This window comes from Engraulis encrasicolus, chromosome 3 (genome assembly GCF_034702125.1).
Source record: "Engraulis encrasicolus isolate BLACKSEA-1 chromosome 3, IST_EnEncr_1.0, whole genome shotgun sequence".
Lineage (NCBI taxonomy): Eukaryota > Metazoa > Chordata > Actinopteri > Clupeiformes > Engraulidae > Engraulis > Engraulis encrasicolus.
This window is the reverse complement of record NC_085859.1, coordinates 34,246,630-34,260,278: the sequence shown is the minus strand read 5'-3', so window position 1 is coordinate 34,260,278 and position 13,649 is coordinate 34,246,630. Positions and strand designations below refer to the sequence as shown.

General features: G+C 40.2%; 1 protein-coding gene across 1 annotated transcript in view; it reads left to right on the top strand.

The window, feature by feature from the left end:
• The window catches only part of edil3a (EGF-like repeats and discoidin I-like domains 3a), a 191,186-nt gene extending 187,869 nt beyond the window's left edge, over nucleotides 1–3,317 (top strand). The window contains exon 11 of the mRNA XM_063195264.1: nucleotides 1,871–3,317. Within this exon, the coding sequence (XP_063051334.1) occupies nucleotides 1,871–2,020 (150 nt within the window). The 3' untranslated portion in view covers nucleotides 2,021–3,317. The remainder of the gene's footprint in view (nucleotides 1–1,870) is intronic.
• Nucleotides 3,318–13,649: the final 10,332 nt, after the last annotated feature.

Genomic DNA, 13,649 nt, shown 5'->3' with positions numbered 1-13,649 from the left:
GAGTTTCCCAGGTGGGCTTTCACTTTCAGAAAACAAGTGGCTCCTACTGCACTGATCACAACAGATACAAATGAATGAATGCAGCAGCATGAGGAGATAACGGTGCAGGAGCAGATAATTGTTATGTAGTAGATCAGGGTTTCCCAAACTGGGGTGCGCGGCCTGCTACAAGGGGGTGCACAAACTGAATTGGGCAATGGCAGATATGTGTGTTTTTATACAGCAATAATGAACATTAAGTAGTTTTTAATTGTATGGTGAATATTATGCTGGAAGAAACATCAGATCTATTAGAAATGTGGAATCCCCAAATGACTCTGCATAATTTGCAATGATTTGTGCATTGAAGCCATGCTGAAGTGGCCATCAGCACATCAAAACATTCGGTAAGGGGGTGCGCGAACCACATTGAAATGTACAGTAAGGAAAAAAGTTTGGGAACCGCTGCAGTAGATCATAACATGCATATGACATCTATCTTTGCATGGAGAAGTGTGGAGGAATGTGCCTCAAATATTAGCAAATGCTGCAGAGCAAGTATTAGCAGGGCCGGCTACTGTATGATGTTATGTAGGCTATGTCACAGTGGAATATGGATTTAGAGATGAGGAGGAGAGAAGAGCTAGAGTCAGCAGAGTGCATCTGTCATCCTTCCTTAGAGCGCCGTGTTGATACAGAAGAAAGATGACAGGGGCCGTGTATATAAGGACAGTGTAATCTCAGTTTTTATTTTTCAGTATTCCCCAGCATGGTCGGTCCATGGTGCGGAACTCACTGTATATCCTCTTGGATTGATGGAGCCATCATGGTCAAATGAAGCGGCGCCTTAAGATAAAGCATTCATGTGTCCTGTAGTTTAGAGGACTGTCAGCTCGGCGCGGATGTTTTTTTTTGCCATTGTTAAATAAACAGAACTGGGGAAAAAATTGCAACCTGTCATCCATGGAATGCATCCCGTAGAATGATTTGGTTTGTTTTTGTTTTAATATGAGTTAAGCTAGGATGTACTGACATCATCAAAGATGTAAGGAGGCAGTGTTCTGGCAAAAATGTCAAATAGTCAATATAGGATTCCTGATACACAATCAATCTTTCTATGCACAATCAATCTTTCATATGTCCATCAATATCAGTAAAACATGCTTTGTGTACACTGCAGTTCAACATTAATCTCTGTCAAAATGGAGCGTTGGAGACAGAAGGATCTCAAAGTTCTTTTTTCTGTGTATGCCCTTCATTACATTTCATTACATGACACTGAAGCTCGGCTCAAACTACACAACTATCGGCCCGATTCTCGGCTGAAAACCACCCTTACCACGGATCGGTTGAACGTTACCCCCCAGGACCATTGCAAGCGATTGGCCGAAGTTCTAAGATAGAATTTTGGCAGCTCAAAGAGTCGCCAATCGCAAATCGTAGAAATCAAACACTGTTTGATATTTGCGACCGGAAATGGAACCATCAGGCATTGTTTTGGGTGGTTACGATCAGGGATAAGATTTACAGTTGTGATTCTAATTATGTGTGCGGCGCACTCCAACGTCAAAATCGGGCACAAAATCGGGAGTCGTGTAGTTGGAGCCTGGCTTTATCTGGCACGTTTATCCAAAGCAAATTACAGTTATTGTTGTTTCAGGGAATTGGGTTACAGTCCTTGGAGCAATGTGCGTTTCGGTGCTCTGCCCAAGGGCAATTCAGCCATGGATGGAGGTGTAGGGAGAGGTCAGGTGCTATCCTTAACCATTAGGCCATGGCTGACCTCGAATCTCATAGAATCTTCATAGAATCTCACAGTAAATGCATTGACAGTTGAATCGTGTCTTGTTCAAAATGACTAACTTTAGCATTTTTTCCACTTTCTTTGCAGGTGTTTCAGGGCAACTTTGACAATGACACACACAGAAAGAACGTGATAGACCCCCCGATTTACGCCCGCTATGTGCGAGTGCTCCCGTGGTCGTGGTATGGGCGGATCACCTTACGCGTGGAGCTCCTGGGATGCACAGTGGAGGAATGAACTCTTAAAAAGGCCATTTCTGACCCTTTCCCCAATGTGTGCAGGAGTTGGTTACCCACAGGCAACAAAATAAACTGTGTCCAAGATGTATAAAGAAAAAAAACCTGTTTCAAATGGATTTTTCAAGAATTGTTTTTTGGACTGTGGTCGGTCAGAGTTTTGATTTTGTACAGTACTTACAAAACACCTTCCCGTAAACAATGTCTGTCCTCTTGTTTCTTTCTCGTCTTTTTATTCAGAATTTCAATGTTTCCATCAATTCAGAGGGATCATTTGTGTTTTTTTTTTTTGAAAGAGCCAAACTGGCTTAAGAAATGGTTAATTGGTGGGGGGGAGGAATAAGCATATTACTCTGGGGAAGGTTTAAACTACTGTACAGTGTCACTTTTACACAAAGACCTAAAACCCTGTATAACATTATGCACATTTCATGATAAACCGTATTGTAGCTCATAACAAAAATAACATATCACTAATATTGCTGAACGAAAAAAAACATTTCTACTTTTACGTCAATAATTCCCCCCAATCCAGACTAATATGGTCAATGAAAATGTCCTAACAGTGTGCAGGAAAATGATATCAAAGCTGTTGTATTGTATATGAAACATTAAATGATTGCATGGCACATAGATAATATTTATTGTATATGAATACAATTCAGTTCGATTTCATCCAAAACCATGTCATTTTAAGGATATATTTTTGTGATTCTTCTCATAGTTACGAGCTGCAAAACTATTTAAGTACAGTGAATTGCTTGTCGAATGCAATTCAAGCTAAAAAATAAATATAAATGAATGAATAAATAAAAGAGATGCAAAAAAAAAAGTGGCACAGCAGTAGGCTACTGGATACGGAAGGTTGGAGGGTTAGGTCAAAATCGAATGCGTGTGCTAATGAGTTGTCATTTTCACATTTATGTTTTTAATAATTTATTGTACACAACATGCCATGTCATTATGTCTCTATGTATGTGTTGCAATATCTGTCCTGTTCCTACTTGCAAATGTTCTTTTGCCACTTTGCTTGACTGAAGGCATCTCCTTCTGTGTGTTTATGTCAATGGTTTTAAGATTGTCTTGAGATTTTTTTTAACAATTAGAAAACCTCAGGATAGAAGAAGCTTTTTGTTTTGACATGTTTGGTTGTTTTCTTTCTTTCTGTCTTTCTTTTTTGGTCAGCACACTGTCCAGAAATCATCCAAAATGTTAAAATACGAATCAGGAACAATCTCTCATGTATTACAGAGCAATCATATGTGACTGATTTAACTAAACTTACTATTGTAAAGATGGCATTGTGTGTGATTTTATTATTTTGCTTAACATTACATTATGTGACAGCTTTTTAACTATGTATTTTTGAGAGAATCAGAACTTAAGACCACATATACATATTTATAAATCGTTTAGTCATTGAATAGTGCAATTCAGTAATTCAGTGTGAAACTTGCAAATCAATCATAAAGACACAATAATTAAAATGAAGAGTATGAAATATCATTGTGTGTACCCTATTACGTTGGGAAAAAGAAAACTTTCTTTCAGTACCGCATTGTGTCTCAGTGTATAATATTTCAAACAGCCATCCTATTGTTATCTGTGCACTGTATCCATACGAGCGCCAACCACTCATTTTGAACCCTTGGAATATTTTACTCCAAGAAATGGCAGCCATATCTTTGGATCGCCCTGACTACGCCTTCTCCCCTGATACTGAGGTTTTGTACAAAGGACCCTGTGTGAAGCTTTGTGTGATCAACACATGAACTCAGCATAGACATATAACATTCTTTGTCTTGTTTTTTTTCCTCTTCCTGCTCCCTCCTGATTTTTTTTTAACTTCTTTCTCCTCCTTCTCTTCCTCTTCTTGTTCTTCTTCTGATGGACGTCTGTGACAAAGTATCATATTTATTATGTCTTGGGGTCTTTTGGGGGTTGGTTTTGATGATATGGCTATAACTGTGTCCGTCTGATCGTGTCCTGTTGTCACTAGAACTCTCTCACGCACAGTCTTCTTAGGTGGCTATCCGTGCGCATATTATCGAAGGGTGTGGGGAAACATCTCTCAGCCTGTTTGGAATGAAGGAAACGAACATATAAAGTATCTTCAAGGGCATGTTTTTTGTACATGTGTACAGTATATTGCGAGACTTTATTTGCATTCTCACAGATACCGTCTTTCTTTTGTGTTTTCGTCTCTTTCTTTGTCAAACTGTTCTTATTTTATTGTTTGTCTGTTTCTTTGTTTCAAAAGTGAAGACTACCCAATTGGGGCACACACATTTCTAGATATCTCTGTTCTGGTCTCGAAACCCTTTATTCTCTCTCTCTCTCTCTCTCTCTCTCTCTCTCTCTCTCTCTCTCTCTCTCTCTCTCTCTCTCTCTCTCTCTCTCCAGTCCATCAAGCGTAACGTGTGCCCATCACATGCTGAATGGCTGAGAGTCCCAATGAGTGTACAGCGAAGCAAAAAGTCAGTGCCACAAAAAGAGAGCTCTTTGGTTAAAGAAATAAAAGCGATGTCTGTGAATCAAGGCTATGTTATTTCCTCTCCCTTTTTCATTGTCTTCTTATTTTTTTTGTCTTCTTTGGAATTAGACATTCACTTCCTTACCGAAGACACCATCTGCTATTAGTAGTGGTAACGCTGATCAAGGCAGTCTTGTTCAAACACCTTCCCAAACAGCATTTGATATGCCATCGCCGTAACCACCATGTCTGCATTGATTTCGGTGTCTTGGCCAACTAGACTGATCCCTTTACCCGGGCCCCTGTATTAGCTTAATTCCCTTAGCGGATGTGTGGAAGATCAAAACATGTGGAGGGGTCTGAGAAATGCTAAGCTGTGATGTCCACTAATGAATCAATTACCCGAACGGCCAAGTAGGCCAGACGATTGCGTCGTGCAACTCAGGTGAGCCGAGCCACCTGGCAATTAAGCTCATTTAGAAAACAATCTGCTTTGCTCGCCTGACCCCATCGCTCAGGTGACACACTGATTTGCACAACAGCACACGCATGTTCTGTCAGACAAAGGGCTCTGTCCTCGGCCACAGCCTTCATGCCTTTCTCTACAACACTGTCTGCAGTGGCAAAACAGTTTCTGGTAGGCCCTGCTGTGGCTTAACGGTAGGGTGCTGGGTTACCACACTGGCAACCTGGGTTTGATCCCAGCCCAAGTGATTTGCAGATCCTTCCCCATCTCTCTCCCCACTCTCACTTCCTGTCATAATCTCCACTCTCCTATCAATAAAGGCAGAAATGCCCCTAAAAATATCTTTAAAACAGTTTCTGGTTATGAAGATTTCACTATTGAAGCTTAACGACTACGTTTAGGTAATACACGGTCCTATACAACATACAGTTAGTTGCTATAGCAGGTTAATTGGATATGTTTATTGTATGTCTGCAGATACAGTATTGTCAGCACGATGATACCTAACTCATACTTTCTCAACCCAACATTGCATATATGTACAGCATTTGTTTTGTACTATAGGAGCCTATCATATAGTTGAGTTGCAATACCATACCAACGGGGGGCAATCGCTATTCCGACATAGCGCTATTCCGACATGCCGCTATTCCGACACTTTTTAGGGATTAGGGTTAGGGTTAGGGTTAAGGTTAGGGATGTCGGAATAGCGGCATGTAGGAATAGCGGCAGACGGTGGAAAACGTGTCTGTATTCCGACAATAGACATTAAAGTCGGTATAGCGACATGTCAGAATAGCGCCACGTAACCCATACCAACAGTGCCGAGCATCAGCTCTAAAGGTCTTGGTTCCCTGCACACTATCAGTCACTCATGCCTGTTTTCCACTGCCGTTTTTCTGATAGGCGTACAGCTCGACACAGTGCGACTCGGCCGCCACTTTTTGCTTTTCGAATAGGCATGACACAGCTCAATCATAAAGTAAAAAGTGGTGGGCGAGTCGTGTTGTGTCAAGCAGTCGGCCTACCAGAAAAAACGGCCGTGGAAAAGAGGCATCAGTGTTTCAAACTGATACAATTTACTGATATTTACTTTTTTATATGTCAGAAACACACAAAAGAAATAATTTGCCATAGTGCATAGGGGAGAGTTATTCAGAACAAAGAAGGAAACTGTTTTATTCATAGTAATCATTGTCTAGAACTTTGTGACGTTCCTTTGTTAAGCTTTTCGCAAAACACCAGGGAGAAAACAGTTAAGCCTTTGTCATGAAAGGAATCTATTGAAAGCATGTCTTACTCAAATGACATTAGTTCTCTTTCTTAACAAAATATGTCATTATGCTGAGCTACTCATGACAGACAGAAATAATGGGAAAGAGGAAAATTTGCATATAATTTACTATGTCCCAAAGAGTTGAATGGGACGACTTGTCAAGGGAGATGCCCTTCAACAAAGCGGTGATGTAGAAATGGTAGAAAATTACCCCCACATGAATTTCAGCGTGTTAAAAAGAATAATAACATCCATCAGAGCATCAATCAGAATCCTGTGTGCGCTTACCACTCCATTCTTCTCTCTCCTTATTATGTCATTTCCTCCTGGGGGAAGGACTCGAGGTGAGGGGGCCGGCGGTGTCACCTTGTTGTCTCATGCCAGCCCAACTCAGTTTCATGCAGTCAATCTACGTCAGGTTGTCCAGAGTGTTTCGGTGCTGACAATAACACGTTCTGACATCAGTGACACCCCTGCTGCTTCACTGCGCAGCACTGCCTCCAGAAAGCTATTTTGAGGTTGGAGTGTTAGAGAGAAGGGATGGCGGTGGTGTGGGAAGGGTGTTTGATGTAGAATTTGATTGTATTGCGAAGAAATTAATACACGGTGTTGGTTTTACAAGATAACCAGATAATGCCTTAGAGATGCAAAATCATGCTCAGTCAGGTCCAGAACATGTGCAGTCCAAATGGAAAAAAACAAAACCAGCCTTAATGTTCTTCAGACCGGATATGTTCCAATAACCAAGAACAAAAAATACATACTTGTACATACATACTCTTCATCACGAGCAGAAGCTAGAGTGGACCTATTAAACTGGAACTACATAGCACCTGCCTTTCCCCCCATGGGACTTTTCCCCATGAGACGAGAATAGAATGCTGGCTTCAGGACTTTTTTTCTGAGCCTTATTCTCTTAAACTGATTTCCAAAGCAGGTATTGTTTAGAAGATGGCCAGCGCACAATGGAATCACCGCACCAATTTGTCACTGTCGCCATAAATAATTCTCATTTCCATATTTTGATCGCCTGGCGTTGCAGGTGTTTCTGCACTCAGTCTTAGTTTAATGCGCCTTCTTTTACCCTCAACAGTGTTGCGCAGCTAGCTGTTGTATGCTTCCTCGAAGTTTGAGTGAATCTGCATGCAATCAAATATGCATGGCCCCCTTTGATAGCAAATTAGTTACAACCTAGGCCTATAAAACCCACTTTATTCCAGGACTAGTATAGGCTGGCCACCCCTTTTAGTTTGATTTGTTTCATTTTGCTTTCTTTGTTTATATCTCAAAGGGACAGAGCACGAAATGCAAGAGTCACATAAATGTTTAGCTGTTTTTTATTATTACTTGGACCAGCACACCCTTGGCAGGTAAGGAACCATGAGAGCCAACTGAAATAACCAACAATCCTATCACCATTCACACAACCCTCACCAACACAATGCCTACTTGAGTGTACACTGAATCACATTTTATAGGGCACACAACAATAACTACTGCCTTTGTTTCAGCTAGCTGTTCTCCACAGACAATAAATGCCGACATCATCATGAGGTGAGTCATGAGTTGGCAGAGAACACACACCTGTCTTGGGTTTTACTGGGTACACTGACAATAAGTACCCCATGTTATTCTGCATCACTTAGAGAAAAGTAGGGATGATGCTCTTTGACGCAATACACTGGCAGAACTTTTAAAAATGTTCAGTGCATAAAGGTATTAGGGCAAAAGGCCTATTATATATTATGAACCAGTGACAAACTGCAAATATTCAACTCTTGATGCAAATGTTCCTTTTATATTTAGGTACCACAGTGTAAGCCTTAAAACCCACCTCTGGCCATTGCCATTGCCCCTTAGGGATAATTTCCACTGCTCGTTTTCTACCGGGTACAGCTCAGCACAGCACGACTCGGACGTTGCTTTTCGATTGGGTGCAACACCGCTTGACTCAGCTCAAAAACCAGTTGGCTGGCTGAAGCGAGCTGAGAGGGTCTTTCGCTGCCTAATACCCAGAATTAATGTCAGCTCGTCCTCACCGGTGAATCAAAAAATAATCATGGCAACCACCAGATCAACTCTCCTGGATTGATTTAGTTATACACTGTATTACTTTGACATTAAAATCAAATATGATAATATGACTTCAATAGGTGAGATATCTATCAGCATACGTTAAGTAATGCTACTACGTGACAGCACCAAAAACGTAAATCAAGCCATACTCCCGGTAACACGGTTTGTAATGGAAACACAAACCAGGCTGGTTTGACAGTACCACTCAGCTCGACACTGTATACACACGACACAAAAAAACCTTTATTATCCCACTAGTTATTAGCCCTACTTTCCCTATTTTGATCTCCTTCTTCTTCTTCTTCTTCTTCTTCTTCTTCTTCTTCTTCTTCTTCTTCTTCTTCTTCTTCTTCTTCTTCTTCTTCTTCTTCTTCTTCTTCTTCTGAGCTTAAAAACTTAAATCTATTTCACATGGTGTCCTTCATTGTCCGTCCACTCATTAATGCATTTTATGTTTTCTTAATTTTCACAGCTTTATGTGTATTTACAATTGAGTCGTTTATTATTTTTGCTCCACAATAAATCCCAGTAGTCTTTCATTAACTTTATTTTGATTTATTGTGGTGCTGATTAACCAAAATCAGTTGCAACTTACAATGTTCTCAGTGAAAACAAATGTTTGGCCCTGGTAGGAAAATGAATATCCCTCTTGCATTTGCACGTGCATATCCCAGCCAGCATTCAAATTGCATTAGCTCTTAGATTAATTCAGCAGCCCAAACAATATCCAATCCAGACACAGGCTGTTCTGCCAAACAAATTGCCATCTCGTTCACAAAACAAGAGACTTCTGGAAATTGTACTGGTGGCCATATCTGCTCTCTGACGGAAGTTCAACCAGTCATCTTGTGTTTACCAAAGGAGGCTGTCAGACATCGGACGTGCATGTTTAAGACATTTGCCCTTTTTGCTGCCAGGATATCACAGACCACTAGGCCTGCAGTATGCCGTTCCCTGCGTCAACATTGCTGTTCGAATGAAAATAACATGTGGACAGACAGAGAGTGCTTATTGGCTGGACGGCGAGGATTTAGCAGCAAGAGAATAATGGGAAAATGACTGGGCGCTTAGGTGTTGGCACATACAACAACACAGAGGTTAAACTGGCATGGATGTGAGTGGAAATTAAGTGACCTGTGAGAATTGCAGAAGAGTGAGCTCTACCACACACTCCTGTTGATTTTTACACCATCTGTTCCTACTAAAGAATAGACTCAAGTGCTATTCCAACACAGACAAACACATCTGCTTGGACAACGACATTTAATCATTCCAAAAACAAACAAACACAGCGTTTAAATATTTCACTTTGCCTTAATTCTTTTTCAATAGGAGGGCAAAGAAAAATTGAATTCTGACACCTTAAGGTGGCAATAAAGACACTGCTATTTTGTCAATAGCATCCACGAAAGACAGTCCATCTTTTCCCCTGCACTGTCCAAGGCATAAACAACAAGAAGCACTCCGAGAGCGCAGACCTCCGCCAAGGACGCTACTTGATAGATATTTGACTATGTTACACTCTATTTTCATTTAAGTCTTTCTGCATTCTTTTTGTGGAGTCAGAAACTGGAATGTTTTGCCCTATCCCATAATTCAATTTGTGGTCACTAGGGGCGTTTATTTATAGGCCAGCATTGGTGAAGCCACAGTGTTTTTTTTTAGCGTCGTAGGAGCAGGTTGTGTCTCAATGCTCTTGATTGTAAGTTGCTCAGAAGCTTTACAGCTGTATAGTCTGGCAATCTTGCCTATTTTTGTTTCATGGACTTTTGCTCATCTTTGTTTTGCTGTCTTGACGCACTTTATATAATTACACTTTAAGAAAAAAAAGAAAAAAGAAAAAGAAAAGCTTTTCCCTTGATCATCCTGCCACGTACGGTATATGCGGACGACGACACATTGCAGTCATATTGCAGTGTTTCATGTTTAACCATATTTTACATGTCAACATCAGAATCGTTTGTATTAGATAGGTGTACTAGGAAATTTACTGCTGTAGCGGTTAGTTCTCTGTATATTCAACATAGACACATAGACGTTTAGCCTACATTTCAAAGACAAATACAAAAGTACAGTATCCACACATTCTGTACAGAGAGACATCTACAGCCTATGCATAGAGGCAAACAAGGCACCCAATAGACCAATACAGTATAGGCTACATGATCATGCGACACAACAAAGTAGTTGGACACTGTAGAAGTGAAATGTATTATATAGGACTTACTGATAATGGCACAATTGTTTTGCAAATGGAAAACATGTCTAAAAAAATAGGCCCTACCTAGGTGGATAATTATTAAAACAAAAATTCCGTGCTCCTGGACACGGATGTTAAGGACACGAAATCCGTGTCCAGGAGCACGGATTTTGCCAAAATTCCGTGCTTTTGGACACAAAATTATTTTCCGTGATGGACACACAGAAGTGCTCTCTCTATACTCCCACAGTTCTATGTTTCTACAGTGTTTGCTTTTGTTTTCTCAGGATTTTTCTCATTTCAAAAAAACATTTCTTACTGACAGGTTAGGGTTAGGGATTGTTTTGGTCTGGGCACAGCTAGTATTCTTTCATTCATTATGAATTTGACAGCCTATCAATCAACTGGAAAAGGTATTTCTCAAAAATATGTCTTTAATGACAGGTTAAGGTTAGGGAATGTTTTGGTCAGGCACAACTTAAATTGTTATAGCATTATTTTGTTTAGGATTAGCATTTGGTATGTATTTTCTTATGATAGAGTTAACACAGTGCTGTGGGAATATAGAAAGCGCTTCCGTGTGCCCATCACAGAAAACAATTCCGTGTCCAGGAGCACGGAATTTTGGCAAAATCCGTGCTCCTTGACACAGATTTCGTGTCCTTAACATCCGTGTCCAGGAGCACGGAATTTTTGGAGATCAGGCTGATTAAAAACTTGCTAATAATGCTGTCATGTGTGTGCTATTTATGCTAATACTGCAGAAGCTTGAAAGAGTGCTGTCCAACAGTCCAAACAATAGTCCAAAACAATCAACAGTGGCGTCATTTTATCAGAGCGCCAAACCTGCACAGATGTAGGAAAAAGCTGCACGTTTCGAGGACAGATGGCTACATCCTCAGTGCATTAGTGCTTTTAGAGATGGATTGTGTATCACATAATCTAACAGGCATGCAAAATGTATCAGACCCCAATCACCACCGTAACAGAAATGGGTGGTAATCTAGAAGAGTGACAGTACAATAGTGCAGTGGTTTTCAAAGTGGGGGCCGGGGACCCCTGGGGGGCCGTGAGGACATGCTAAGGGGGCTGCGGCAGGTTGGCAGGGAAAATATTGCAAAATAATCTCAATAATTTAATAAATTACATAACTTATTTAGCCAAAATAAAACAAAATAAGCTAAACAATCCCAGTGGAATCATTTTCTTTTTTACAATGTTTATTATATATGTATTATGCTTTCTGTAGTGCTTGAATGGGTTTAGGAATGCACCAACTTCATCGAGTTGTGAAACTGGGTGCACGTGTGGCACGGCTGGGGGGCCTTGGATGGACTCTACCGGTATGGGGGGCCTTGTCATGGTAAAGTTTGGGAACCCCTGCAATAGTTTATAGATGCTTTATTGATCATAGAGGAAATGGAGGTCTATGAGGTACCTGCGCAAGGGTACCTGCGCGCAGTGGATTTTCCCTGAGCAGGAACAAGTTCAAGCCATGGAGGATAGGTTATGTGAATTTTTGGACTAGTGTATGGAGCAAGTGCATATGCATCATGGACCTTACAGAGCTGATAACTGTAATCTTTCAGGCAAAAAATAAAGTCATAGTTAAGTTAAAGCAATATCCATACAACCACACCTAAAAAGTTACACTTAAATCACATGTCATTGGATGTATTTGAGATCAATAAAGATATATTTCCAACAGTAATGACTTCCAGGCCATATAAGGGCCATAGAAGGCCATAGAGGACACGTGATTGATTGTGTGCTACACGTCTACCTGTTGTGTGAAAGGGACAAGATTTGGGTCAAAGTGAGAAGATCAGTAACGAAGTCTAAAGCAACTGTCCATGATGCCTATGAGGAGCAGGAACTGGTAGGTATATTCATCTCATACTGCACATTAATACACACAATCAGATTCACAACCAACCTTTATAAAAGGAAAGTCTATGTTCAGGGGAAATCCTTAGATCATGTAAAAGACACACTGTACAGACAGACATCTGTCTAATTTTTCATGCTATCCTAAAAAAACGAATATGAAAATTATAGTCAAAAGCATGATTTTTCTTTAACAAAAAGTGTTGAAGAATGAAGTTACACTAGTATCAGTCTGATAGCCTGCCTCAATGGTAGATTAAGCAAAGCCCTGTTATAAAACATGATGATACCCATCAGTGTTGCCAGATGTACAATAATTATCGTATTTGTACCATCATTTTTCCATTATGTCATCTATATGATCCAGAAAAACATGATATACAATAATTTCAGGGTTGTCATTCAGTTAATTTACAGATGCATTGAAACAACACTTTGGGTCTTGTATGATCATTTTCTCACAAAAAGCCCCCAAAAACGATTAATTTGAGGTTTTGGTACAGCATTTTCCATCTAGCAACACTGATACCCATGATCTGACCCTAACCTTTGAACGATATTTTGAACATGATGAGTGTTAAAAAGCCATTCCAAGATAGATATCCTAGTCCCAATTTCCCCAAAGAGGTTGCTAAAAGGGTTGTTTTCTTATGGAAAACGCCATCTTGTTTGTCTTCTCCGTAGGGAGGCATTGACAGAATTAGAGCATCTTTGTTCAGGGCCATTCATTTTTCAGGACTAATCATATTATCTCAGAATTGAGTTACGTACCTGTGGGCCATAGAAGTGGGACACGCACATGAACATGGGAGTCATTTCAGATTAACTAAAACCCCCCCCCCCCCCCCACAAACCTTGTATCTCCACTTGTTACATTATTTTTTAAAACATATTTACTTCAGTTCACTGTTCTAAATTAATAGATTTCATCATTAAAGTTGTTATTAGGTAATTTATAACACGTTATATCCTCATTGAGACTGACCAATAGTTTTGATTCATATTTTAAAAAGTAAATTATGAAAATAATTAAAAGTGGAAAGACAAGATTACTGCTGGACAGTGACAAAAAATGTGTGGCAGCATAACAGTAGCCATGCTGCGCCCTCCTAGTGATGCAACCCCTTCGGCGGCATTGCTTCTTTGCAAGTCCAAGATAATCAGGCTAGCATAACAGAGCATCACTGTCACATCTCATTTCTTGTAGTTGATGTATAAAAAGGTGTCTATGTAGCTATATTCAGTCAAGTCT